Source organism: Spermophilus citellus, assembly GCF_964194105.1.
Source record: "Spermophilus citellus genome assembly, chromosome: 1".
NCBI lineage: Eukaryota > Metazoa > Chordata > Mammalia > Rodentia > Sciuridae > Spermophilus > Spermophilus citellus.
In genome coordinates this window covers 65,297,356-65,324,441 of record NC_138182.1, presented here as the reverse complement: position 1 = coordinate 65,324,441, position 27,086 = coordinate 65,297,356, and the positions used below count along the sequence as shown (strand labels likewise).

The 27,086-nt window shown below is 33.9% G+C and overlaps 1 protein-coding gene across 3 annotated transcripts in view; it reads left to right on the top strand.

The window, feature by feature from the left end:
• Positions 1-27,086, top strand: part of DACH1 (dachshund family transcription factor 1) — a gene marked incomplete at its 3' end in the record, with an annotated part of 409,292 nt that overhangs the window by 206,545 nt on the left and 175,661 nt on the right. For all 3 annotated transcript variants that reach the window (XM_081304371.1, XM_081304373.1, XM_081304372.1), the window contains exon 3: positions 19,075-19,236. In XM_081304371.1, the coding sequence (XP_081160497.1) occupies positions 19,075-19,236 (162 nt within the window). The remainder of the gene's footprint in view (positions 1-19,074; positions 19,237-27,086) is intronic.

Genomic DNA, 27,086 nt, shown 5'->3' with positions numbered 1-27,086 from the left:
ATTTTGAAGTAATATAATTCTTCCTTTTTAGGTTTCCATCCTACACATTCCCATCCCATGTGTCTTACCTCCTAAACACAGTATTTACAATATATGTTCAATATGATCCTATTTCTTTTTTTTAAATCTTGAACTTTGTTTTTCCTCTTTTTATACCAACCAAGTCTCTTCCTAAATTTTAGAATTTTTTTCAATACTATCATAAACCTAAAACTTTCATGGATCCTCTAGTTTGAATTAATCTTTGTAATCCAGAGTTAAGCACTGTCCACTTCTACCTGATCGAATTTACTTTATATATATATATATATATATATATATATATATATATATATATATATACACACAGATATTCATTTGCTTAATTCTTCAAATTAGTCTTTTTTGAAACATTTTATTTTGATTAGCATGTATTAATTGCATATATTAATGAAGCTCAGTGTAATATTTGCAAAAATAGATAAATGGGATTTCATTAGACTAAAAGGATTTACACAGCCTAGGAAACAATCAACAGACTGAAGACACAACCTACAGATTTGGGAGAAAATTTTTGTGGACTATTCATCTGACAAAGAATTAATATTCAGATTATACAGAGAATATAAATTCTAAATTTAAACTTATCCTTTAGAATTTCTGTTAGAGGAAGAATGTTCACAACCATTTAATTGGGTCTCTTTTTCTGTTGTGACTTTACCATAATATCTTTCTTTTAGTACAGTATCCTTGGAGTTGAGATTTGCATAATGAAAAAGTATAATGTACTGATAATGTGGATCCTTTTGAATTTGCAATATCTATTTTTTATTAGAACATGAATTAATTCATTTTCCACAATTTTAAAGTTAGATTTTATACAGTTAAATTATGAATATTAGTGTCTTTCAATTTCAGAGGCTAGTAACCACAGCCTACACATATGGAGTGCTGATATTATGCCACACACACTTGAGATTTGTTACCTCTGCTCCCACATGTAATTTTCATGCCCACTACAACATATAGTTACTATCATCAGCCACATTTGGGGGGCATTTAAGTGACCTGTCTAAAGTCCTTAGTAAGTCATGGATCCAAATTTTATGTGATTTTTAAAGTTGATCCTAAGTCCATCTATTAAAGTACTTACAAATAACACAATTCCTCATGAGGAATGTGTTTACCTACGGAATTATTTTATTAGTTCTTTTATTTTACTGAGAAATACAGTTCAAGGAGCAGATTTATGGTATTGGTATCTTGTCCCTGGCTCTGCTTTCTGTTCTGAACAAGTAGAAGCAACTCCATTAGTGATGGGATACTAATGCAAAAATGGTGGTGAACAGCATGCTATAATGAGATGAGAGCAAAAGGAAGCAGGGGCTGTCATCATGAAACACCTATGTGCCACAGCTATTACCAATCCTATGCCATTGGATGTTCTCATCAATTATGTGCAACACAGGCAACATGATCCTCATTTTTACAACTGTGGAAAAGTTAACTGAAGTAGACAGAAATTAGATCTCACAGAGGCCATCTACCTAATGACTGAGAGGAATTTGGGATGCTAATCTTAGACTTGGAAGCCTGTATTCTCTTTTCTATACCATATTGCTGGTATTGCTCCCAATTTTTAAGCTTTTAAAATCAACCATTTTTGATGACATTAAAGATGGAAGTGCAGAAGAGATCAAATGGCATCGATGTGGCATTAAACACGTGCATTCTTAAAGCTATGGCTTCCCTTATTCCTCATGGTGGTAACCCCCTCACACCACTACTTTGACCTCTCTTGAGCTCTGAAGTTGCCATGTCAAATTTTCTCTACATTAGTCTTCATCCTTAAGAAGAAAGAACTTGAGGCAAATAATTCTAGTGTGTCAAGGCATTGAAGAATATTACCATCACCAGTTTTAGCCATCCACTGTTACTAGAAATGTTTAAATTTTGGATACATCTCAAAAGTGGCCTGTTCCTTGGTGTCCACCCTTTGTCTTTCTTTTCTTTCTTTCATTCTTTTATTTTTTGTTAGATTCTAGGGATTGAACCCAGGGGTAGTTAACCACTGAGCAATATCCTCAACCCTTTTATGTTTTTTTCTTTTGATACAGGGTCTCACTAAATTGCTTAGGTCCTTAGTAAGTTGCTAAGGCTGGCTTTGAACTCACAATCCTCCTGCCTTAGCTTCCTGAGCACTGGTATTAGAGGTGTGCACATCATGTCCAGCAACATCTTTGTCTTGTACATATTTGGTTATCTGGGAGTCAAATGAAGTACATTATCTTATTGTGTATTTTGTAGACATACTATCATGTTATTGATTCTGTGGATATCTCCAGCTAAAAGTGGCAAAGGAAACTTGAAGCAATTGAATGCTATTTCATGTTTCTGCTCCTGGTATTTCCAAATATAAAAATCAAGGTTACTATATATATTTTGGATCTTTTCTATACTAGGATCAAGATTTTTATTATGAGAAGTGAAACAGTGCCTGAGAAAAGCAATAATATTATCTTCTGATCTAGGAGCTGTAAGTTCTATTGAGTAAGCATGGGAAAGATTAAAATATTGGAAGATTTGAAATAGCAAAGTAAATGGATTTCTTTCTGAGGTTACTCACTTTTAATATCTCAAATTAAGCTTTTGTCTTATAACAAAAGCTTGTTAGTGGCCTTGTTAGTTGCTACCTTGCAACCACTTTTTGCCCCCCCCTTTTTTTCCCCTAATAGAATCCCAATTTTTGTAAGTTGAAAACGTTCTTCCTCCAGCCATGTACTTACAACCCCTTATTACAGATGTGAGTCATGGTGATACCATTCTCTTTGACCATGATTGGTTGGACATGATCAGAAAGATGATGCAGTTATGACCAGTGAGTTCTCAGATGAGAGACACTTGGCCATCAGTTAGGAAAGAGTTCTTCAAGGGATAAAGAGAAACAGGATAAAAAGGTCTTCGTTTGTAAATATTTTTGATTGAACATTTGGATTGCTGTAGTCAACCTATTAACATGGGGACATCCACCAACAAATAGAAGAAAGAAAATATGGTAAAAATTTATATCTAAGACATCATTAATCCACTGATTTAACCAGCCAAGTTCTCTTGATAACTTTTCGTATGAGGGTTACTGTGTTTTTAAGATAATAATAATAATAATAACTATTATTATTATTATTTGTATGGGGGAGATACTGGGAAGTGAACCCAGAGCTCAACTAGTGAGTCATATACTCAGCTCTTTTAAAAATATTTTGAGGGGCTGGGGATGTGGCTCAAGCGGTAGTGTGCTCGCCTGGCATGTGCGGGGCGCTGGGTTCGATCCTCAGCACCACATAAAAAAAATAAAATAAAGATGTTGTGTCCACCAAAAACTAAAAAACATTTAAAAAATTCTCTCTCTCTCTCTTTAAAAACAAATATATTGAGACAGGGTCTCGCTGAGTTGCTTAGGGCCTTGGTAGGTTGCCTAGGCTGGATCTGAACTTTTGATCCTCTTGCCTCAGCCTCCTGAGCCACTGGGATTACAGGTGTGCACCACCAGGCCTGCAAGATAATGATTCATATTTTTAATTTGATTTGAGGATCTTTTCTTATCAGCTTTCTAACCCTCCCTCCACCTAGCTTCACAGCTCATGCTTTACATTGTAACAATAGAATATACCAACACTTCACATTTCTGACATTGTTCTGAATATTTCCATTTTCATCCAAGAATCATTGTTATTAACATGTTTATAAAGTGATTTGATAGCATCAGCTGACAGACACTAAATAAAAAAATCATTTTCATTCTTCAAATGTGTTAAGCATACTATGCAAACATACAATCATAATTTTCCCATAGCCTCAGGTATCCATAATATTATCTATGCCCTTTTTTTATTCATCCATTTTTTACTTAGAAATTTCTGCAAGGTACCTGAATATTGATATATTAATGACATATTTTCTTTTCCTTTTGAAATTCACCAGAATAGACACTGAAATGAAGGTTTTATTGCAATTGTCTCTAAATTTAATCTGTGTATTTATTGCTACAAATGTGGACTTATAAACGATTCTTCTCTCAAGAAAATATTCAAGTGAAGCATTCTTATTATTATTGCAAATTGAAGCATATGAATAAAACAAAAAGTAAAAAGTTTTTTTTTTTTTCACGAAATGGTGCATATGCATTCCCTTTCAGGTATTTTTAGTGTACTTTCGAGCAATTTTAAATTTTATAGAATATATGGATCTTTATAGAATATATAGATAAACTTTCTTGGTGAAAATGACTTATAGCTATATTGCTCACATTTTCTCCTCTAAATGTAGAAAGTTGGAGGAACGGAACACTTATGAAATGCTTAGCTTTTTAAATGATACATTAGACTCTGGTTCTCAATACTGTAGTGTTGTTTTAGTAACTTCGTAGTGGCAGAAGAAAATGATTTGATTTGACTGTGTCACTGAAGAAAAGCTATTGCAGAACCTTTCTATCTGTTTCTGGTTCTGCTACCCTGGAAAGGGTATATGCCAGTCTCTAAAGCTTTACTGAAGCCACAGTTCAGAGTCTGAGTTTGTTTCCAAACTTGAATTTCTCGAGTTTCAGAGACACAGACTTCTATTAGGCCACCAGGCTAGTGAAGCCATGTTTAGATATTATTTCAATCAAAGAATTGTGTTCCATTACCCTGGGATCTATGTCAAGCTGTGGATTAGGTTAAAAAACCAACAAAAGCTCCTGGTGGTTGAAAGATTATAAGTGTTTTGCTACATTACTGCATTGCAGGCATGAGCACGTTCTTTCAGTGTTTTAGAGTTTCACAATGTTACAATTAATTAATTGTGTCTATCTAGCTAAAACACTAGTCAGAGTTACTGTCTGCACTTTTAATAAATCCTTTGAATTCCCTTGATCTTTCTTTTTTTCTTCTCCTCCCTGTGTACTGTAGCACAACTTTCCCAAACCCATAAAACTTTGATTAATGGAACAAAGAATTAGACTTGAGATACCTGCTTTTGTTACTCTCCCATGCTTCCCTGACCTTAAGGTCACTTTCGAAATGTACCTCAGCTTTTTCTCTTAAGGAATAATAAATGAAAAAAAAATGCAACTATAAAGCATGGCTACTGTTACTAGTATTATATACTTTATCCATACATATATAGTGTGCATATGTAGATATATAGAATCATATATATTATGTATACTATATATATTCACACACATAAGAATAAAAGATTTACTATGCATTCATATACAGTGTTTCTTTTCTAGGAAGTAGTTGACATTTCCTCTCTGTTCTTTAGGTTTCTGACTGTAATGTGTACAAAGTAGATAGAAAATAAAGTAGAACAAAAACAATCATATTATCATTCACTCTCTGGACTTCATGGTTTCCTACATGAAATTAAAATCTATTCATTAATTCCAAAACTCTTTTCTCAATCATGAAAACTCATTGTCTCAATTTGCTTCAGATTTTGACACCCAGGTTTAACTGTGTTTTTAGAAATCCTATGTTTTGGTTCTCATTATTCTATGCATAGAATTGATTTTTTTTCCCTTTTAGAACTTGCGTTGTTGTTTTTTTTTTTTTAATTTTTCTGAGAAGTTTTTCTGCTACTCTTGGCAAATAGGGAAAGAGGCAAAGCTGCTGGTAAGAACTTGCTTCATCCTTGACCCTAGGAGAACTCGCTGACCCCCTGCTGTGCAGAGTGTATTTCTTGGTAGGAAGCCTGGTCCTGCTCTCACCTGGTGCTGCTTGTGTAAGAAGCCATCATGTTCAGATTCAAAGGTGGCCAAGATAGCATCCTAGGGACATGTCTCTTGCAGGAAGTAGGGCCCCAATTCTGTCCAAATGCTGTTGAGGGAGAAGAAGGTTGGGTGCCCTGCTGAGAGTCTTGTGATTTGGGGGTGGAATTCAGCAGGGGGTGTCCTGCTAGGAGGAAGGAGCCAGCCCTCTTTCCTTTTCCCTTTGAGAACATCTAAAGTAAGATGCAGATCATTGCTTCTTTCCTCTCCCACAGCTAATGCGAACTCTGTCACTGACACAAGGATCTACCTTACTTATGCTTCAGTATACAAAATCAAGAAGTTGTAATTGAGGCCATGGTAACTTTCTTCCTTAATGGAGTGCCTCCTGAAAACAAAAAATAGAGTATAGTTCAGAAGGACTCAGTTCATGTACTTCTCCAGAAAACAGTGAAATAAAAACTATGCATAGATGATTGTTGGTTGAGATCCTCAGCTAAAGAAATATAACTTTTCTTAAAATTTTTAATTGCCTATCAATAAAGTATATTTCTATTCTACCGTGTTTTTGCTTCTTATAATAGAAAGATTTATGCAGTGAAACAGGTCAGATAGTATGTACATTTACTTGCAATGCATTTAATTAATAGTAAAACTCCAATGGACGGTGCATTAATGGTGAGATTATAAAACATTGTGTTTTGCTAAGCAGGAGACTACAATTTAAAAGCTAGAATTATGGAGAAGAAAGGATGTCCTCCTCCTCCTCTCTTTTGTAGTTTTACATTGAACTAAAGAGATCATTCTTTAAGATTCAACACCTAAAGAATGCATTTTTTAAAATATTGTTCAAAGCTGACCTCTGCTTTTACAAAAGTTTATCTGCACTTTTTCATCTGTTTAGAAACATACATTTTTGGTTAAGAGATTGAAGACAATCTCTCTTTGTCTTTTTTATTTTTTTTTCCCTGAGCTAAGGAGGTTGAGATAAAAAAGAATGACTGCTTTAAAAGTCACACATGGCTGTAATTTAAGATTTTTTTTTTCCTCTCATTGTCCGTAACAGTTGAAAGAAACCTTCAATGAAAGTTTATTAACTAGGCCAATGCCTGAGGCAATAAAGGTTCATTTATTACCAGTTTCTTGGCTGTTTTTCTTCTTCTATTTTTCGGTTAAACTCATAGCGTAAGATAATACTTCACAAAATTAAACCTTTGACCTTCTGTAGAGTTAAGTCTCCTTTGATTAGATAAAGTAACAATTTATGGTCCAGCATGAGGTTGCACACGAAATGAATAATGCAGCAGACTCCGTGTGGACTGAGAATCTATTGCTTTTGAAAAGATGAATGCTGTTTAAAAGGGGGAAAGTCCGCTTAAGTGTGTTGTCTTTATTCAGTATGCACTTTAACAATATTTCAAAAGGCTTTACTTCCAAGATAAAGTTATGTTTGCATTTTCTAATTCTCATAAGAAAGATGTATGGTAAAAGTGTTGCAGAGAGCTTTTGAAACTTTATAGGACAGTCATGCGTGTCATTCTGTTACATATTCTTGGTATTACAAACAGCTGAATTACAAAATTAAGTAAGTGCATGAGAAAAATGATCATCAGTTTTACAAAAGCATTTCCAAATAATGAGACAATTAGAAAATTATAATTTTCAATAACATTATGTGGAACTAGTAATATGAATTAAAGTAGTATTTAACAACTCTAAGATTAAAAAAAGTAATTCAATAATGATAATATATAATAATAATATTAAAGTAGTTCTTTGTTTACAAACCAGCCTATAGGAGTTCAGTTTTTGGTTATTGTGATGTAGTAACCTTTGTGAATAACAATAATGTTTTGAATTTTGTTTAGTTTAGGTCAAGTTATAAATTTGAAATGCCATAACTATTGTCAAAACAGTGATTAAATATGAATTTTCTAGATATTTTCTTCATTTTTCTGTGTATGTGTGTTTTAAAATTTTTTTCTAAAATTTTTGGAAAAAATGAGAAAAATCTCAAATTCAATAATGAAAACATTTCATTGGGATTGCTTAAAACAGAAGAGACATGCATTCTTGCAGAATCAGAAGTGATGTTTACTTCCGTCTCCAGCTCAGTGGAGGTAGTGAGATGTGTACACAGAACAGGTCTGAGTTTCTCACAAAGATGTTGTGATTAGCTGGTTGTTTAAATTACTAATTGACATGCAGAAATTGAATGCTTGAGAGAAGTGTCTTAGTTTGGTTCTTTTTCAATTAGCTTAAATTATTTAAGGTGAATAAATCTACTGCAGTGATTTAGTTTCTTTTAATAGAATCTCGTAGTGCAACACAAATTAGGTCAAGAGAAGCCATTGGATCAGTATAACTAAAGACATTGCTCCTAAAATGAAGAGATGTTAGGAAAGTTGAGGATTTTCTAAGACTTACTGGTGTTTTGAAACAAAGTGAAAGGTTTTACTAGAAAATGAAAGTGTCTTTCCATGTTAGGTATTAAACATCACTTTCCATTAGAGTTGCTTTTTTGCAGCATAAAAGAAAAGTGAGCAGTATAACACTAAGTGTTGGTAATCCTTCCCTAGCATGCATTTGTTCTCTTCCTAGTGAGCTGGATTAAATATATTAATCAAACCTTTTAAGAAAAATAACGTTAAAGTTGAACAGCATTTATTCTTGAATAAAAGATATAGGTTAACTCATAATCAGTCTAAATAATTTGCCTACATTATGCCCAAAGAATTAACTAACTTGACTAGAATTACAAAATTGTGCCAAGACAAGGTAGCATTTACTTTTATCATGCCACCTTCTAAGTGATGACAATCACTTGATGCTATGCACCACAGTCCTTAATTCCTTTGAATCTTCTCTATTACATGGTAGTATCCATTTTTCTAAGTTGATCAGGATTGTTCTTTTCCATGGGCCAGTTTTAACAGCATAACCCAAAACTTTTTTTTTCCAAGTACTTTCACCATTCAGATTGTCCTTGTAATCCAACAAGGGAAACACCCACCTTACTGACTGTGGATATTAAATGCAAGAACCTAACAACGATGATGAACTTGGAGTCTCCACCACAGCTCCCTCTGTTCTTCCTGCTACTTAGGGACTGTGCATGTACGTTATTCTCAACTCACCCTGATCCTGACCTCAGTTTAGAAGGAGAGAAAATGCATCCGCTTGCTAGATATCTAAGTAATTAGATGAATATATTTCTTGCATGAATCTTTTCCTTCAAAAAGTTTATATTACTGTGTCAGAGAACTTTGGTAACCACATCCTTCCCAGTTATACCCATCTCATTGAGTAACCTCCCTAAGCAACGCCTAGCTGTAAATTGGTCACCTGTGTTCCTTTTTTTCATTTCTCTCCTCTTCTTACCAATAGTATTGCACTGACAGGGCACCATGTGGTACCTGGATTCTGGAAAAAGGAAAAAAAGGGGGGGAGGGGGAGATTTATTGAAGTAGCAAAGAATTTAGTAGAGGATTTATGTGATAGTGACAAAATTAGAACATTCTGGGAGATTATCTTTAAGCTAAAATGCTAATGGTGTTATTCTTTTGCAGGAAATTAAACTTTATGGCACCATTCCCTCTTTTCACTTATTATATTGCCTGAACTATCACCAATAATGACACGTTGCTTCTCCAAAAACATCCTTTTAGAATGTCACACACTGTCAGTCATTCTCATGCTAGTGAGAGCCAGCTTCCTGGAGTCCATTCACTGAGTAATTTTGCTTGATGGGTAATAAAGGTTGTAATAAGTGCTGGGCCTTAGACCAACATGGGGGTAGCTTGTGCTGATTTTGTCAGAAAATAGAAAAATATAATAAATGGAGTGCTAAAAGAAAATTAGAGTCAATGTTTGCCTATTTCAAAATGTTTATAGTTATAAATTGTTATATTTCGAAGATTTGCAAAGGGTCTCTCTCTCTCTCTCTCTCTCTCTCTCTCTCTCTCTCTCTTTGGTGTTGTGCTGTATATATGAAATGGGATTCAGAAAAATATTACTAATTTTTTATTCCATAAATAATGTAGATTAAAAGTTTTGTGCACAAAGATGAATGCCCATTGTTTCTGTAACAAAAATATTCTAAATTATGTAAAACAATCACAAGTGAACATTTAGATTGGATCTCTAAATGGGTTCAACATATATTTGTGACATCCTCTGAGAGTCTGTAACCTCGACCTCTTAGACTATCCATAAACTACTAGAACAAAAGAGGTGATTTTCTGTCAAAGACTCCATAGTTTAGGGTATTCTGTGCTTTCCTTTTTACATCTATTGACAGAGTCAGTGTGGTCAATGCTGAACTGGGAATTAGAGGAACTGTGATTCCTCTATCATTATTTAATGGTGTAACTTTATAAAAACAATTAACCTCAGTGCCCCTAAGTTTCATCATTAGTAAGATGAAAGGGTCAACTAGGTAAGTCTTTCTTTTCCTCGTGTTGTTAAAAGTTTAGACTCCAAGTGGTGACTTAGAAATATTTTGCTAATGGTAGTATTATTAAAGGTGGAGAAAATGATATCTATTCAAGATCTCATGCCAAGTTCAACTGTGCATAGTTGGCTGACATTTTATTGAAAACCAAATTTAAATATTTTATTGATTATGTTTCAACCTGTTTCTATGAGCCAGTGATCACAAGGTGAGCTTTTCAAAAACGTCCATGGAAATCACTCAGTGACTTACACATGGCCAAATAACATCACCATGGTGTTCCCTCCCTCTGACTTCACTCCTGCTACAATCCCTTCTCTCTGGGAAACCGGGGTTTTAAGCTATTCAAAAAAAGAATGCTAAATCTAATGTCTATTTGTCTTAACAGTCATTATCAATATAATAATAATAATAATAATAATAATAATAATAATAATAATAATATGTTTCTTACTGTCTGTTTCTCCACATTGATGGGGTTTTGTTGTTGTTATTGTTGCCATTAATACAAATATTTTAAAAATCTAATTTAATCAATTGAAAACCTGAAAACTGGTATAGGCAGTGTTTCCATTAGTGGCCTTAAGGATCAATTTTCCTTTTCTCTGCAGAATACAAATGTGTTACAAAGGGCAAGGAAAGTCAGTCTAATGGACATTAAGAGACAAGTTCACACTGAAAATCTCCAGTCTAACCAAATTTACAGTTAATTTACTTATTCTTGTCATGAATCGTTTCTTTTATTTAAGCATTCAAGAGTGGGGACGGGCATGGTTCACTCACAATTTTCATTTATTTAGAAAGCATTAAGAAATAACATAATTGAAAATAAGTGTCAGGTTTTGGACAGCCAGTATTTAAATAAGGATAGAAAGAAAGCAGGGTAAAAAAAAAAAAAAAGGTACTGATGTTATCAAGTTATACTGAGCCAAGAATTCTTAAGACTTGGAGTGATTTCAATTGAGTTGTAATTCAAACTCATATGGAGCTTACAATGCACCTTCAACATAGTTTCGCAAAGCATCTATAGGAACTGTCAGGAGCAGAAAGATTACTTCACAGTAATGACTGTTGAATTGAACTATGCTTTTTGATGTTTCACTTTCTGAATTGAATTGTTAGACAAGATTAATTGCACACAGTGAGGGTTTTAAATGAATGACTATGTAAAGCATTAAGTTTCTCTGTATGCCACTTGGGGGAAAAATAGCTGGAAGGTTTAAATGAATAAATGTATTTAATGCACAAAATGCCTGGGCTAATTTTAAAATTCCTTTACTAACATCCTTATTGAAAATAGAAACCCACTTTATTCATCTGTCTTGGTTATATTGCTCTGGTTGAAGTAATTTAATATTCTTGCTTTCCACTAATCTTCTAGTTCAACAGAAGTAAACAATAGGTTTCATAAATTAAAAATACACTCTTCTGAACATGCTTATAAGATTAAAAAAACAAGGCTGTAAACATTTATGACTGAAACAAACTAGATTGTTCAAATACTGCCGTGATGTATCATGTATATCAATATGGCACTGATATCAGTTAGAATGCAAACAAGGTTTTAAATGATGTGCCCCTTCATTTCAGCTGGAGAATCCGCTTCACACCATCTGCCTATCAGATGGTTAGGAACCAGGACTGCGTATTAATGCCACATGTTCGATTTTCCTCCTTCTTGTAATGGTTAGATTCATATTGCTAATAGCTGTGCATGAGCACTGTCGATGAAATTTCTGTGACGGTGGAGTGATGAGATATTTATAAGCCGCCTGTCTCCCTGAATAATCAGTAGGAAGAATGCCAGACATAAATAACTTATCAATTCCAGAATATTAATAATAGCTACCATTGGTTATAATCCACTGCATGTTTAAACTCGTTTCTTCTAAATTTGAGTAAAGTAACCGACTCATAAAAAGTCTGTAATTTGGAAGGTTTGAATACTTACCATCTCTTGGATGTAACCCATTTTATTTAACCATTAGGTTTGGGGAAATGCATTTTATATGGAATGCAATGTAAAAGTAGACAACATATCAAACATTTGGAAGTCATCTTGATGTCTTTGAAACCAAAGATCAAAGATTGGACCTTTCAAGTTAATGAGCAAACAAACAGATCAGAGAAAGAATTTGACAGCAATATGTCTCTTTTATTGATATTTATAATCTACAGTTGTAATCTTCTATTTATAACTAAGGGCACTAACTTACTTGAAATAAATAGAATGGGGATACTTTTCCTTTTTTAAAGAGTTATCAGGATTGCTTAATGGCATTTGAAGAATTTCAAGGCTGTTTTAATAAAAGTTGAAAGCAGAAGAAAACTGCTGTCTCTAGAAAGTAAAATAACATCCTTAAATGGTAACAATGTCTACTTACCTTCCCAAAGATGCATCTATGAACTGGTTTTAGGATACTGAATTTGAAATAGCAAAGGCTTTGTACAAATACATCACAGAGTGAAGATTTAGTGATTTCGTGATAATTTTGAACAATGTAGACAGCTAAATCAAATGATTTGCTAGAAACATGATTTTTAGATATCCATTTGTGGAACAGCTTAATTGTCATTCTATGCTGTTAAGTACCTTTTGCCATATTTGCATTTTTGTGAGCAACAGAACAAAGGTACAACTAAATATAAGGACATGATGAATGTTAGGTTTTCTTTTACAAGATCAGTTACCATGTGTGGCAGGCTGAGAATGTGTGCAGGCTGTTTCACATATTTTTTTCCACAGTAAGTCTTCACGACACCCCTATGAGGTCAGAATTGTACCTATTTCTAGAAATGAGAATTTGGAAGCCAAGGACATTATAAAACTTGCTTCACTATCCAAAACAAAGTGGATGCATTATGTCCAAAGTTTGTATGGTTCTTCAGATTATTTTCTTCAAACATATTGTACTTATTCTTTATATAATAGCAAGCTTGGATAATTAGCAACTTTGATGTTGGTGACTAAATCTATAAGAATTTTAGAGGACTTTAGTGAAGCATCAAAAAAAAGGAAAATAAAAGAAATTTATTAGCTAGGATAAATATTTTTTTTAAAGAATCAGTTTTAAATATAATGTAGTGTTTGCTTTGAAGGAGCAAAGCAGAATGGAGTCCACAGCAATGAGTTTTCATTATAATTCACAAAAAATGTGACAAACCATGTTTCTAAGTTCTCTGTAAAGATCTATTCATTCTTTTAAATTGCAAGTGATAAAGTTTGTTGTGATCAAACAGGAAAGAAAAACATAAAATATTTTTACATCACATAAGGCTGATGGGGTATTAAACTTAATGTGATGTGGGGTAGCTTTCCTGAAGAAAGTACTTTGACTGCATATGTTGTGACCTATTATCCTTTGTCTGAGGAAAAACATGTTTTTAAAACAATGCTTTTCTAAATCCATTATCTTTACCAGGGAGAATGACCTTTAATTACACGTAACATTTCCTCATTGCTGATGATAAAATTGAATTCAGAACTTCTAAAAATGAACTCATTAAATTCCAAATTTTTAAATTTTATAACTATTCCAGTGAAATTGACATAGGTGTACTAAAATAGGTTGAAAATCATAAACTACAACTTATATATCTTTTATATGTAATTTTCATGTATATGTAAAATATATGTACATATATTTAAAAAACACTAATCATTCACTTATTATTTTTCTCTAAAGAATAGAACACCAAAAACATAAGATGTATTTAAAAAGTTACTACAAGTAAATACACAAGTAGTATAGTTGTTGTTCAATTTAAGTTATTTTTTAAATGATCTCACTACCATCTTTTTGTAGACCTTTATTTAATTTATTTATTTTTATGTGGCTCTGAGAATTGAACCCAGTGCCTCACACATGCTAGGCAAGTGCTCTACCACTATGCCACAACCCCAGCCCTCAATTTAAGTTTTTATAGGCATTTCACATGCAGGTTAAAATTATGTTACATTTGACTTAGTTCAGTACATGTTTTTCTCCTGGTGTAAGAGGTACTATAAATCTTGTAGTATAAAGTATAATAGATGGAATAACCATTTCTTATTGTGATATACCATTTATTTGTTCATAGTATATATTATTTACTCATCTTCTATGTTGATCATTTTTGATGCAGTCATTTTACCTTTCAATCCATTATTTCCAATGCTTACTGCCCTTAGATTATTTGATGGTCACTTGAGTTTGTATTTTAACAAGTTACTGTTTTTTTTAAAAGCATATTCACTTTTGGAAGCCACTGTGATGAGGATCTGATTATTTAATAAGCATTTTCTATGAGGTACAGATATTCCCTGTAAATTTTAATGTATTTTTCACCAGATTATCTTTTTATCTAATCTTTAAAAAAATCCTCAAATTAGTAAAAAATCTTATGAAAAGTATATACTTTGAGAAACACCACATTGTCTAGTTCTGAGGGCAAAATTGTTTTGATTGGGAAGAGTTGAAAGCAATGGTAATTTGCAATATAAGACACTTCATGGTGGGATATGCAAGAGGCATTACGAAGATTCTCTATGAGTCTGAGACAAGAAGAGAACCATGACAAGTGAGAACAGGGTTACAAAGGGAGTTAAAGAGTGTGGTAAATATTATGTGTCACCAGTGTTTACACCAGTGGATAATTCTTAATTAAATAGAAAATGTCGTCAGAGTTTGAATTCTGTATGTTAAATAGGCCAAAGACTTGAATTGTTTTCTTACACTTTTTTTTAAGGCAATTTCAATTAGGGAAAGACATACACAATGGGCTCTATGGAAGGCTACAGCATAGATTACAAACTAAGTTTTAACTAGAAAAAGCAAATTGAATGTAGCCTGAGAATTATATTGGAGATTTGTAAGAGTCATTGCAAAACAAAAAGTCACTGTAATAATTATGTGGGGGTGGGGTGGAGTGAACATTTGTGGTCCTCTCCAGCCCTGGGCAAAATAGACCTATGAAGAGTCATGATTTATATTAAATTAATGACATTTGTTACTCCTACTATATTCACATTTATTGTAACAGAAAACAAATGGGTTAAATAATAACTACTGTATTTCTCCTGTGTCTCTGCAAGTAATCTAGTTTGAGAATTATTTTTTTTCATGCAGTGACAATCTGTGTAAAACATTGTGATAGATGTCTGGGATCCATAAACTAAGAAAGTTTTTCTACCCTTTGGTGCTATAATGTAGTTAGAGGAGCTAGACATAATTCCATCAGAAATACTTAAAAATGGTTTCATAAGATATTCTCTTAGAGCTGTCCCCTCTCCCCACCAAAAGAGTAAGCTCAAGAAAGAGAACAAGGAATTGCTTGTTTCTACTCAGATTATATATTAAAATGACCATGGAACAGCAAAACCAACCAAAAATATTTAGATGCAGAGACTGCAACTCAGACTTTCTGGATCAGAATTTGAGATGGTAGAATCCATCTATTTGCTTGGTTTGAAAGCTCCATGGCTGGTTCTGATGAACATCTAGGGATGACAAACTCACATTCAGTGTGAGGGGTGGGTTAGGGAAAGTCAGGTATGACTATTGAAAAGAATAATCTATAAGCTAATTTTGGAAAGATTGATAACTATTTCTCAAGTAAAGAATGAAAAGCAAGGAATATGAACCTGCTTCTCAAGGAAATAATAGTTAAGCCATCACATGTAGCCAGTGCATCATAAGCAGGTTTGGGGCAAGGGGACTAGAGAACTTCTCTAGAAAGTGGGTACAAGATATGAACACTACCCTGAATGAAGGAATGATGTGGTCCATGAGAAAAATATGAGAGAAGGCCTAAGTATCTGGAGCACAGAGATCAAGATGACCCTGGGAGAACAGACGATTCTATACTGACTGTCAGAGAACTGAGCACTAAGAGCCCTGACAGCCATGTGAAGTACTGAATCTAAGAGCAGGCATTGGATGTCATGATTGGATCTTCATTTTCATGAGGTCATGGTGACTAGTGCATGAGGAGTAAGAGATTGGAGGTGGTGAAAGTGGGAGCTGTTAAGCATTTATTGTAGTACTCTAGGGAAGAAAACATGGAAGGTTGCCCTGCAGGGTCAGTGAAAATGGAAAAAGAAACCAAACATGAAAGCTTGCACTGAGGGGGCAGTGGAATTGAAGAAAATTGTCTGAATTTGAAAGATATTAACAAACTAAAATGAAGAACCTATAATATAGCCAGGAGGGGTAGTACTAAAATCAGCAACTCTCACTTATGTCATGGCTTTCTTCCTGTGTTCTCAAAACTGAACTAAAAATGGACTGTTAATATGGATGTTAGTTAAGGTACAGCCAGTGCATAAATGTATGTGTGTGCATGTGCGTGTGCATGTGTGTATGTGTGTGTGTATGTGTGTGTGTGTGTGTGTGTGTGTATGTGTATGTGTATGTGATACGTACATCTTTTGGAATTGCATTTGAAATGCAAAACTGGGAAAATCTGTCAAACAGAAAGTAAAGGAGCTTTATAAAGTAGATCATCTAAATAATAAAATTATCAAAAAGGGAGCTTTAAAAGTTAAGAGCTAATGCAGTCACCTAAGGACAAGTATGATTCCCCTAGTTTAGGTGGCTGTGCCAGCCCACAGTTCCTGCAGAAATCCAAGGTTTGGATCTAACTTAATGAGGAACTAGAATATATGGCATGCCTTGTTTTTAAACTAACCATGATGTGAAATTCTTGATGTAGTTTATCTTATTTGATCTTAATATTTTCCTTGTGGTATCAGAAAAATCTTACAGAAGAAGAAACCATTCTCAAGAAGATTTGATGGCTTGTCCAACGCCAGGCCTTGCATAGTTATGTTTCATGTTACTTAATTTGATTTGGATTTATTTGATAATAGCAATCATATCTCAAGTTGTGGGTTTATCTTATTGTTTGAATACTTCGAACAAGTTTTGCTTGCAGCATTACTCAAAGACAAAGGCCTGAGAAGGGTCATAAACTGCAGACAATTCAACATCAGGCAACCAAGGGAAGGGACAACTGAGATGTTCACATTGGTGACAAGGCAAAATCAAGGAAGAGATTTTCTGGGAAACACACTTAGAATTTTAATAGAACAGGAAAGAAAATGTTCTGAAACATCTTTGAAGGAAATGAGTAATTGGGGAGAAAATTCAATCATAGGAAGATGAGAGAATCAGCTCAAGTTGAGACTTAAAAGGCAGTGAATGCTCAGACCAAACCCCGATGAATTCTTTGAATTTAGATCAGTGCCTTTTAAGGGGTGGTGATCAGTTTTACATGCAAAGATCCTATCTGTAGGTCTTGTTGCATTGGGGTGAAAATGGTCAGGGCCTCTTCTTGCTGATTTGAGGGGAAGGTGAAATACTCCTACCTTCTGAATAAGTAGCAGGAATTGTCTCAGAAAAAGACTTCCTAATAATTTCTTGGGCTGTAACTTATTTGCTATAGTAACTAGAAGTGATGATTAGTGGAGAGGAAAAGGAAGAGAGTGGTGCTCAGTCTGTAATCTACCAACTGGGTGTTGAAATAAATCACACAGATAAATTTCCAGAGAGCTGGAGCACAGCAGTCAGAAGTACTAAAGCAACTGTAGCAAAAAGAATATGGGTGAAGGGTTCTGGGGAGGATATATATCCTCTCATAGACAAAGTTTTAGAATTAGGAGAAATCATTCATATATTCTATTGTCATTTTGCAATGAGGAGTTCCAGCTTCAAGTGAATTGACTTGATAAAATTTCACACATTTAAGGCAGACAAACAAACCACTTCTGTGCTCAAAAACCTCCTCTGGTTATTATGTCCCTGTACACATATTTAAAGTCAAAATAGAGTAGTTTTAGGGGCCTGATCTTTCACAATCTGGTCTCAAACTTTGTTTTTAATCTACCCCTACCTGCTGTTCTCTGGATGAACAGAGATGGACTGTTCTGGAGAAACATCATGGCACAATGGTTAAAATGTGTTAACTCCAGGAGTAGAATGTACTGATTTAAATCCTGCATCTGGTTTCCTAGTCTGTAAAGTAAGGATAACACTGATCAATCACATAGGGTCACTAAGCTATTTAAACTACCTTTATGTCACTTAAATCAGCATTTAAATTTAAAAAGCAGTATCACAGCATTTTTTTGTGATATTTTATTTTTCTTGAGTACCTTGAGCACAGGGGAGGCCCAGCTGCACAGCAGCACATGGTCCTACCACTGAGTAGTTCACCATGTAGTAAGGAAAACAGAGGCACAGACATTCACAGTATAGCATGGCATACTCTGTGTAAGGGTGGACCAGGAGAGAATTAGACAGGCATCAACACAGCTGGGGGGAGCAGTGGGCCTAGACTCCCAATAGGAGTGGGATCTCACTGGAGGATCAGAAGTCAGGCAAGTGATTCAGAGAGCAAGTTCACTTCACATAAAGGGAATGGCATGTGGGAAAACAGGTTTGAGCAGGCAGTTCATGTATGGAAAATGGTGTCATATCCACAGACCTTGAATGTGGCATGATATGGCAACAAGGAAACTTGGGAGATTAAAGTAGATTTGTACTCCTTAGATAAAGACCTCATGGAGTAAGCCAGCAGTTCTGATTTTACCCTCCTTTTAGGCAACTATAGAGGATTTTAAACAGGGAATGGTATGTTTGTATTTGTGTCTTTGACAGATAAGTCTGACTGCATGTCCATGATTGTATGTCTTAAATTATGTTTCTGCTAATATTTAATTTGGAAGTTGAAATAGCATTCTCCCCCTTTCATTAATGTTGCTTCATTGGCTAGTTGGGGATGAATATATGTTATCAAAGTGTTGCCATCAGGTATGCTAATGTATGTTTGTATGTGAGTTTTATGAAGTACACGGACTATTACATGAAAAATCAGAATTTGAATTACCTCATTTTTAATTTATTCTTTTAAGGTCTGACAGCAGCAGCTGCAGCAGCTGCCGCTGCTACCAATGCAGCTATTGCCGAAGCAATGAAGGTGAAAAAAATCAAATTAGAAGCTATGAGCAACTATCATGCCAGTAATAACCAACATGGAGCAGATTCTGAAAATGGGGACATGAATTCAAGTGTCGGTAAGTTTCATGTTCACTAAAACTGATCATAATCACTTTGCTATGCAATTACTTCCCTAGAACAAAAGTATTTGCTACTCTTTAAAAAAAAATTGTTACATTCAGTTTGAAAACTTTGCATATTTTGAAGATACCATTTTTCTTTCTGAAAACTCGCACTCGGAGTAAGTAAGTAGTTACCAATATTATCATATTATACTACCAACTTTATGTCTGTAGCTTTTACAATAAATATTCAATTAACATCTTGTAATGCAAATACATTTTAATAATCAGAATTCTAAAATATTGACTATGGGTTAAGTTGACAAATATAACTGCTACACTTTATGTTTTCATTCTTTTAATGTATTTTTTTTAACAAGTAAGAAATGCACTACCATTATCAGCAAAATAAGCAGTACTCCTCCTCTAATTTATAGGGAATGCATTCCAAGACCACAAGGGATGTCTAACACTAGGGATTAGCATTGAACTCCATATAATTACTATGTTATACACATATCTATGATAAAGTTTGTTATAAATGAGGCACAGTAAGAGATTAACAACAACAACTAATAATAAAATAGAACAATTTTAACAATGTATTGTGTTAAAACTTATCTAAGACTTATCAATTATGTATTTCTGGAACTTTTCCATTTAATGTTTTCAAACCTGAGTTGACATAGATAACTGACATAACAAAAACAAAATCATGTATGGGAAGTCTACCATAAACTTAATTTCTCCATGTGCTGCCTAGAATAAGGATTATTTTGAGTAATTCTTTCTATACAAAACCATTGCCAAAGTCTTCTTCCTTTAAAAACTACAACTTTAATTTTTCTTGACATTTTTTTTCTTCTCCTGCCATATGAGGAAAAGGAAATGAAAATTAACTGCCACAAGTAAACTAAATAAAAGATTAACTTTTGCAGCATATTCGTTTGGGTAATTTGTTTTGTCAAACACAACCTCAAAGGTGGGTTAATTTTGTGATTAATGAAATCTCTAGCATCTGGCTATTGATATAGTAAAACATTTTATTCTGTCACTGAACTGTGTTTTTTTTTCTTTAAAATAAAGAAACCATGCTCAAAATATAGTTTAAAAAGGGAAATTTGGATTCTAAAAGATGTGTGCAAGATACCATATATAACATTTGCTCATGACAAATACAAAAATTCATGATAATTCAATTGTCTTTTCTATGCAGCATTTTAACAGATTATTGTGTAAGTAATCAGTAGCTTTCTCTGCTTTCAGTCCACTAAGACATAGATAAGAGACTGGGGATGTAGCTCAGTGATAGAGCATTTTGCCTGGCATGTGTGAGGCCCTGTGTTTGATCCCCAGCACTACAAAACAATAATAATGAGGAGGAGGAGGATAATAATGATATAAAAAGAAAATAAAACAAAGGCACATTTAAAATTGTTTACAGAAGTATTATGGGCTTTCCTAATCATTGTTTTCACTACAGTTCCGAGAAACATACACCAGATGTGAACTGTAGAACAGGCAATAATTTTGAAATACATACACAGAGTACAAAGTGTATCACTGATGCTTCTGTGATGATAAAGGGCAGCTTTCAAGTGTTAAAAGGGGAAACAGAACTTTTCGGTAGAACCTCATGAGGGATATTTAAAATGACTGGCAGCAATGGTTTGCATTGAGAGTAGGTGGTGGTGGCAATTCTAGGAAAGGCGAAAACATGGAAGGTAACCCAAACAGAGGACTCCAACCTGAAAGGCACTAAGGGAAATACCACTGCTCGCATTTCTAATTAATTTTAGGGAGAAGACTGAGAGGGCAGAGGGTTTTTTTTTAGGTCATGGTGTATACATATACATTTGAAAAGTTAAACCAATATTGAAGTAAAATGAAAGAATTACACTTCTGTGTTTAAAACTACTAAGGATACATTTTCTTAACACAAAACTCTTTTACTTTCACTTATAAAATAAGAGAATAATGAACACTTTTAAAAATAATCTATTTACCACTATGAATTTTGGTTTTCATTCCAAAATGTAATCTGGATTGTTTCCAAAAATTTTCTAATAGGCCTTTAATGCAGGCTGTTCTTGCTAGTTGGGTTTTGAGGAGGAATTCTTAAAATAAGCGATACAATGACATTTAAAGCAAAATTTGTTAAAACGTGTAACACCTGAATTTTCCTGAGCAACACAGCTTTGGAGAACTGACAGACATAAGAGAAGGGGAATATGACCTATCAGTAAGCATTAATATATAATTAATATTTGATAGCATTTAATAACATCTTCCTACTAATCAAGTTGTATCTTACTGTAATTATTTAGGTACATAGGTTGTAATAATGGCTTAAAATATAAATAATTTTAATTTCTCTTTGTATTTTAGTTGGAACAAATCACTTGTCTTCCATTAAGGTATTTAGTTTTGGTAATTTATACTGCTTTTGGACATTTACCATTCAACATTGAACGAGCAGCAGAAATTTTCTTGAATTTTCCTAGATTTTGATATTTTGAGATTTGTTAACATTGGTGCCATTTCTAGTCCCCAAGATATGTAGGTTATTTGTATTGTAGGTATCTTTTACTGATTTTGGGGGTGGTTATCATTGTCATTTTCATTCCATTTTCATGTGCCGCATGAGATATAATTTATAATCTAATCATTCATGATCACCTCCATCCCTAGACATTTACCTGTAGAGTGAGGGAAGTGAGTGTGGGAGGAAGGAGGGGGATTGGAAAGAGCAATGGTGAAGGTGGGAGTTGAGCTTGCAGATATAAGAGCATTTGCTGAATTTAATAATTTTATTTGGCCCCAGACGTCTCTATTTAGAGGATAATTCATGGCTCTTGGTGTTTAATAATGAATTTCTCTGTGACTTTGGAAAGTTATGTAAACTTTTTGAGCCTAACATTATACATCTGGAAAACAGTATAAATAGTGGTGTCTACATCATGAGAAGTAAAATATGTGTCTAGAATTATCACATTATTTAGTACAAGGTCCACTTATCACATTGGTTGGAGTCTTGGTATTGCTTTTGATATTACTATTTCTCTGAATTTTCCCTTCTGAGAACTTCCTTTCTCTTTTTACTGCCATCAATTGCTTCCTCCTTTGTTTTCTTCTTCCCTCTGCTAGGTATTACTTAAGTTACAGACCTTGTGAGAGAATTGGAGGGCAGGTTTTATATCATTTGGGTTTTGTTGTATATTTGATTTTAGCTGATTGTAAGAATACAAAAATGATGTAATGCAGGCCAAGAACTCAAAGGGCATATACTGTCTTGGCAAGATGGATTAATAGGCAGTCATAACAAGACATGGTGGCTCTTCCAGGAGAATCAGTTATCATGACATGGTAAGGAAGTGATATTGAAGAATATGAATTCTAGAAGGAATTCCAAGACTCTTCAAATCCTCCATGTCAGTGTACAGACTTACTGCTCTCATGAATCCATCAATTGGTTCTTTGAAGTAGTGAAGCCGTTCATAGAGGTGCTACTTAAATGATGTATCCTTGCTACTCAGTCTTGCCCAAATCCAGTGACATTTTTGAAGTCAAGTCAGTCCTCTTTTTACTTCTTGTTCTCATCTGGCTCACAAGTTCTGTCAAACCTTTTGGGCTTTATTTTGTAGGAGCACTATTTTTTTTCCCTTGGTTGTAAATAAAACCTTATAGTCCCAAGAAATAGATTTTGTTTTTGCTTGGTTTGGTTTGATTTGGCTTGGTGAGGTGACAGCAAAATTTCATTATAGATGACCCTTTCCAGTTCATAATATGAATCTTAAAAATTAGCCCCAAAAGGATGTGTAAAGAAACCTTTGACACTGACAAATAATTATTTTATACCCCAATTTTACATCATAACCTTGAGCTCAGATCTTTCCAACAGAATGATCACTTTAGGAAGAAGTGAGGACCTCAGGATAGACCTGAGAGAGGCATCAGCATGCTGAGTAAAATATATGGCCATGTCGCCATTCTCCCTCATCCACAATCAATTGGATTCTTTTAGTTTAATATTTACTTGCTAAGATGAGATGCTAGTCTGCATGGTGATAAACAGTCTGCTCCTGGCATCTGAAGGTGACCTGTCAGTTCATATGGACAAATCTCCTGCTTACTGAAATGTACAAAATAAATCATTAAAGCAGGCAGGTGCTCATTCCCAGATTTAAATCACCATAGATTTATGATTTGAATTAATGCTTCATTTGGCCATAGAAATAGATGCTGAGACAAATGATATGCACTGGTTGGGGCTTCCATACTGTAGCCATCCTGATATTGATTACTGAGATGTCTTAGCAATCTCTTGTTTATATCAAGTACTATCTTGTGACAGGTTGGCTGATATGAGCTACATTGCAGATAAGAAGGAAAAATGTCCTGGATTCTTCTTAGTGGCAACACTATCCACAACATACAGGCCAGATAAATTGCTATTTTTTTGCTTTAAGGACTGATCTGCATAACCAGCTTAAAAAATGCTGCTTGGAAATTGAAACTGGGATATTGGAAAAACAGAATTTAAAACCAGTGAACCCAAGGTCAATTTGATAGTTTCTATAACTATGTTTTATCTGTTTATCCTTTTTTTGGCATTATGCACATTTTTGAGGATACTGGATTAATCACAATTGGCTTAGTCTAAATAAAGGAAACTTAATTTTACTTCTAGTTTTTAAATGTTTTATAAATATTGACATAGTAAGCATCTCTTAAAGTATCTATGTTATTTAAATACTTGCTGAACCTAGTGTCTTACTCCCCTCGCTAAAGACAACAAAGGAAATAAACCTTTTAAAAATGCATTAAATATTATTCCCAAATGTAAAGTTTTGTGAACCATAATTTACTAAGAGGCAGGAAAGCCTGCATTTGTACTTATCTTAACATTTTATTTAAGGAAAACACTATTTACACAGTTTAAAAAATACTCAGAGGATTTGAGAGGGATCTTTGCCCCTAGCTAATATCTGACTCATAGAACTGGTAAACAGCTATCAACAATAGTAGATTGCTTGCTTAGTAGGAAATGAGTTCATATCTATTCAAAATGTGATCTCAAAACAGATGTCCCAAGAAAATCTCATTGTTTAAACTACAGTCATAACCCCCTAACTGCTGTTATTTCTTTAAGGAAGTGAAGTAATCCTAAGACTTTAATATTTTGTCTTTCTGAACACTTTGGAACATAGGCAAGCAAATGCTAATGAAGTGATCTACAAACCTGGACACATTTCCCATGCCCCAAATATATGATTCTTTTTCATTTTTCTCAAACTTGAAAGAAGAATTAGCAGGATGTAGGAGTTTCAGGCAAAAATAACTTGCATTTCGAATTAATAGTGTGTTCTTCAATAGCATTCCTGACTCCATACTTCTCCTGCCCTCACACCACCACAAGCAAACAGATATATGGGGGGGGGGGACAGGCAGATAGGGAGATAAAATAATCTTCCCTAGCTGACCATCTCCTTATCTTTTTTTTTTTTTTTAAACCATTCCTGCAGAAATAGAACAGTTTACACTGGAGTCATTTCCTTTTTTCTAACACATGTGTCTATTTAGAAGGAAAAAAATTAATTTTATGATTTTAGGAAAAAGTCTTGGAGACCTTGAGAAAGCAAATAAAAGGAAACTGAGAAGGCAGGCCACCAAGCAGAGCTCTGCAGTTGCACATTGGATTCTCTGCCTTGGCAATGTTAATGAACCTCAAATCCTTCCTATAATTAGATGAGGGAATTGCTTATATTTTCAAACAGATGATGCTGCTATAATGAAACGATTGACAGGGAATTTAAGAGTGTCTACAGTAGTCATTTGGTTTCTGTTATAAAAAAAAAAGTTTAAAAAGAAGATTGGCTTTAGACATAGGTCCTGAGAGAGGTAGTAATTTACATAGCATGCTATGACAGGTGTCTTTGTATAGTAAGGAAATAAAATGGAAGACTAGAGAAATGATGGGCAGGTATAGCAATTTTTTGGGGAGGGGGTGTCCTATGCTTATTCTGCTTAGGTTCTTTAAAAGGGGCCGAGACTCAAGAGATGGATCCGGATTGAGTGCACAGCTGTAACTGCTGATGAGCTAATTGCTCCTTATCTCTCAGCCCCATTCATCTTCATTTTTTACCAATTACTGAGAATTATCTGTGTTCTCAGTTGGATATGAGAGTTAATCCTTTTTGGTTAAGCTGGCAGTACTGTGAGCAGATTCCAAATCGGAGGGTGAAAAAGCCAAAGCAAGCTTGCTCTAAAAATGTCTCCAGTTCAATTACAGTATCACTGATTCATAAGAAATTTGCTATTGTTCAACAGATTAAATGTGGAAAGTTTTTTTTAACTCGAATGTTTTTCTCCCTAACAATAATTTGTAAGACACTTCTTTCTGCCTGATGAGTAACATTCAACAATATTAACAGGGTCTTGTAAATATGGAAATTCACAGGACTATCCTAAAAGTCTAGAAAAGGTACTGACGTATAAAATGAGAAATATTTTAGATCTGATAACCTTCACTTTATTATATAAATATTTTTAATTGATGCATTTCCTCTCTGTGGCTTCACATATGGTTGGGAAGGTATGTTCAAATATAAACTTTTTCACAAATGTCACATTAGTGGAATTTTAATGGAAGACCACATAAGTATCTCTTAAAAGTTTAGGAACTGCCATGGTCTGTAATTCAATTGATTGCCTATAGGCCATATGGTTAACAACAGTCCCTCAAAAAGATGTCTTCATATCCTGACATTCACATAAAGTTGTTTACTTTGACATTAAGAAACATAAAAAGTACCAAGATACTCTTTAATCAATTTGAGTGCATTTGTAAACATTTAGTATTTATGAAGTTTTCTTCATTAAATATTTTAAATAAGATAGTCTAATGAGACAATGTGAAGAATAAACAGTGAATTTAATACAACACTATGAGAATATTATTGTATAAAATTTAAATATATTGTAGCTTGACCAGGATAAGTCACCTCCACATATATGCGTAATCTGAGGGAGTTCAGGAGCAGACAGCAAAATATGTCAGAAGATTTAGTGTCTACTAATAATGTAGAAAATAAGGCATGTATCTACTTAGATCAGTCTCTTAACTGCCCAGATTTCTTATATCATATATAAAAAGTTTGGAACCAAGTTTCCCTCTTGGCTGTAAATATTGTTTTTTTTTTTTTTTTAATTTTCAAGACAAGAAGGCATTCTTTACAGTGATCTAAAAAAAATCCAAAAATAACACATATCTCCAAAGAAGGCATCAATAATTACCTCGTAGTATATATATTTAAATACTTTGTAACCATTACATATGACACATAACGGGGGGATAATGTTTTTCGGAATACTGGAGAAAATGACAAGATTTTTTTTTCTAATTTGGCACTATACAACTAGTTCATAAGAGTTTGGAAAAGTTGAAGCAAGATTAATGTTGTCACATGATTGACACATGATTGTGGAAGAATTATCAGTACTTTAAAATATAGCTTATAATTAGACTGTTTAAACATGGAGTTTGTACTAACGGATCTTTTGTTGACTTTCTTCATGATATTCTAGCAAGTGAATGGCATCCATTTTGAATTTACTTTCCCAACTTGTTTTTAATTTTCATTATTTATAGAAAACAGTAGAAATACCAATGATCAAAATGTCATTATTTATACAGAAAATATATGAATGACTATATCAATAAGAATATTTTTAACTTTTTAAAATATTCACATTTACATTGCTAATCCATACTTATGCATGAGTAAAATCATTAGAGTATGATAAATAATGTGTGCTAGTTTCCTATATGAACTATAAAATATGTCCTTTGGTATAGATAAGCA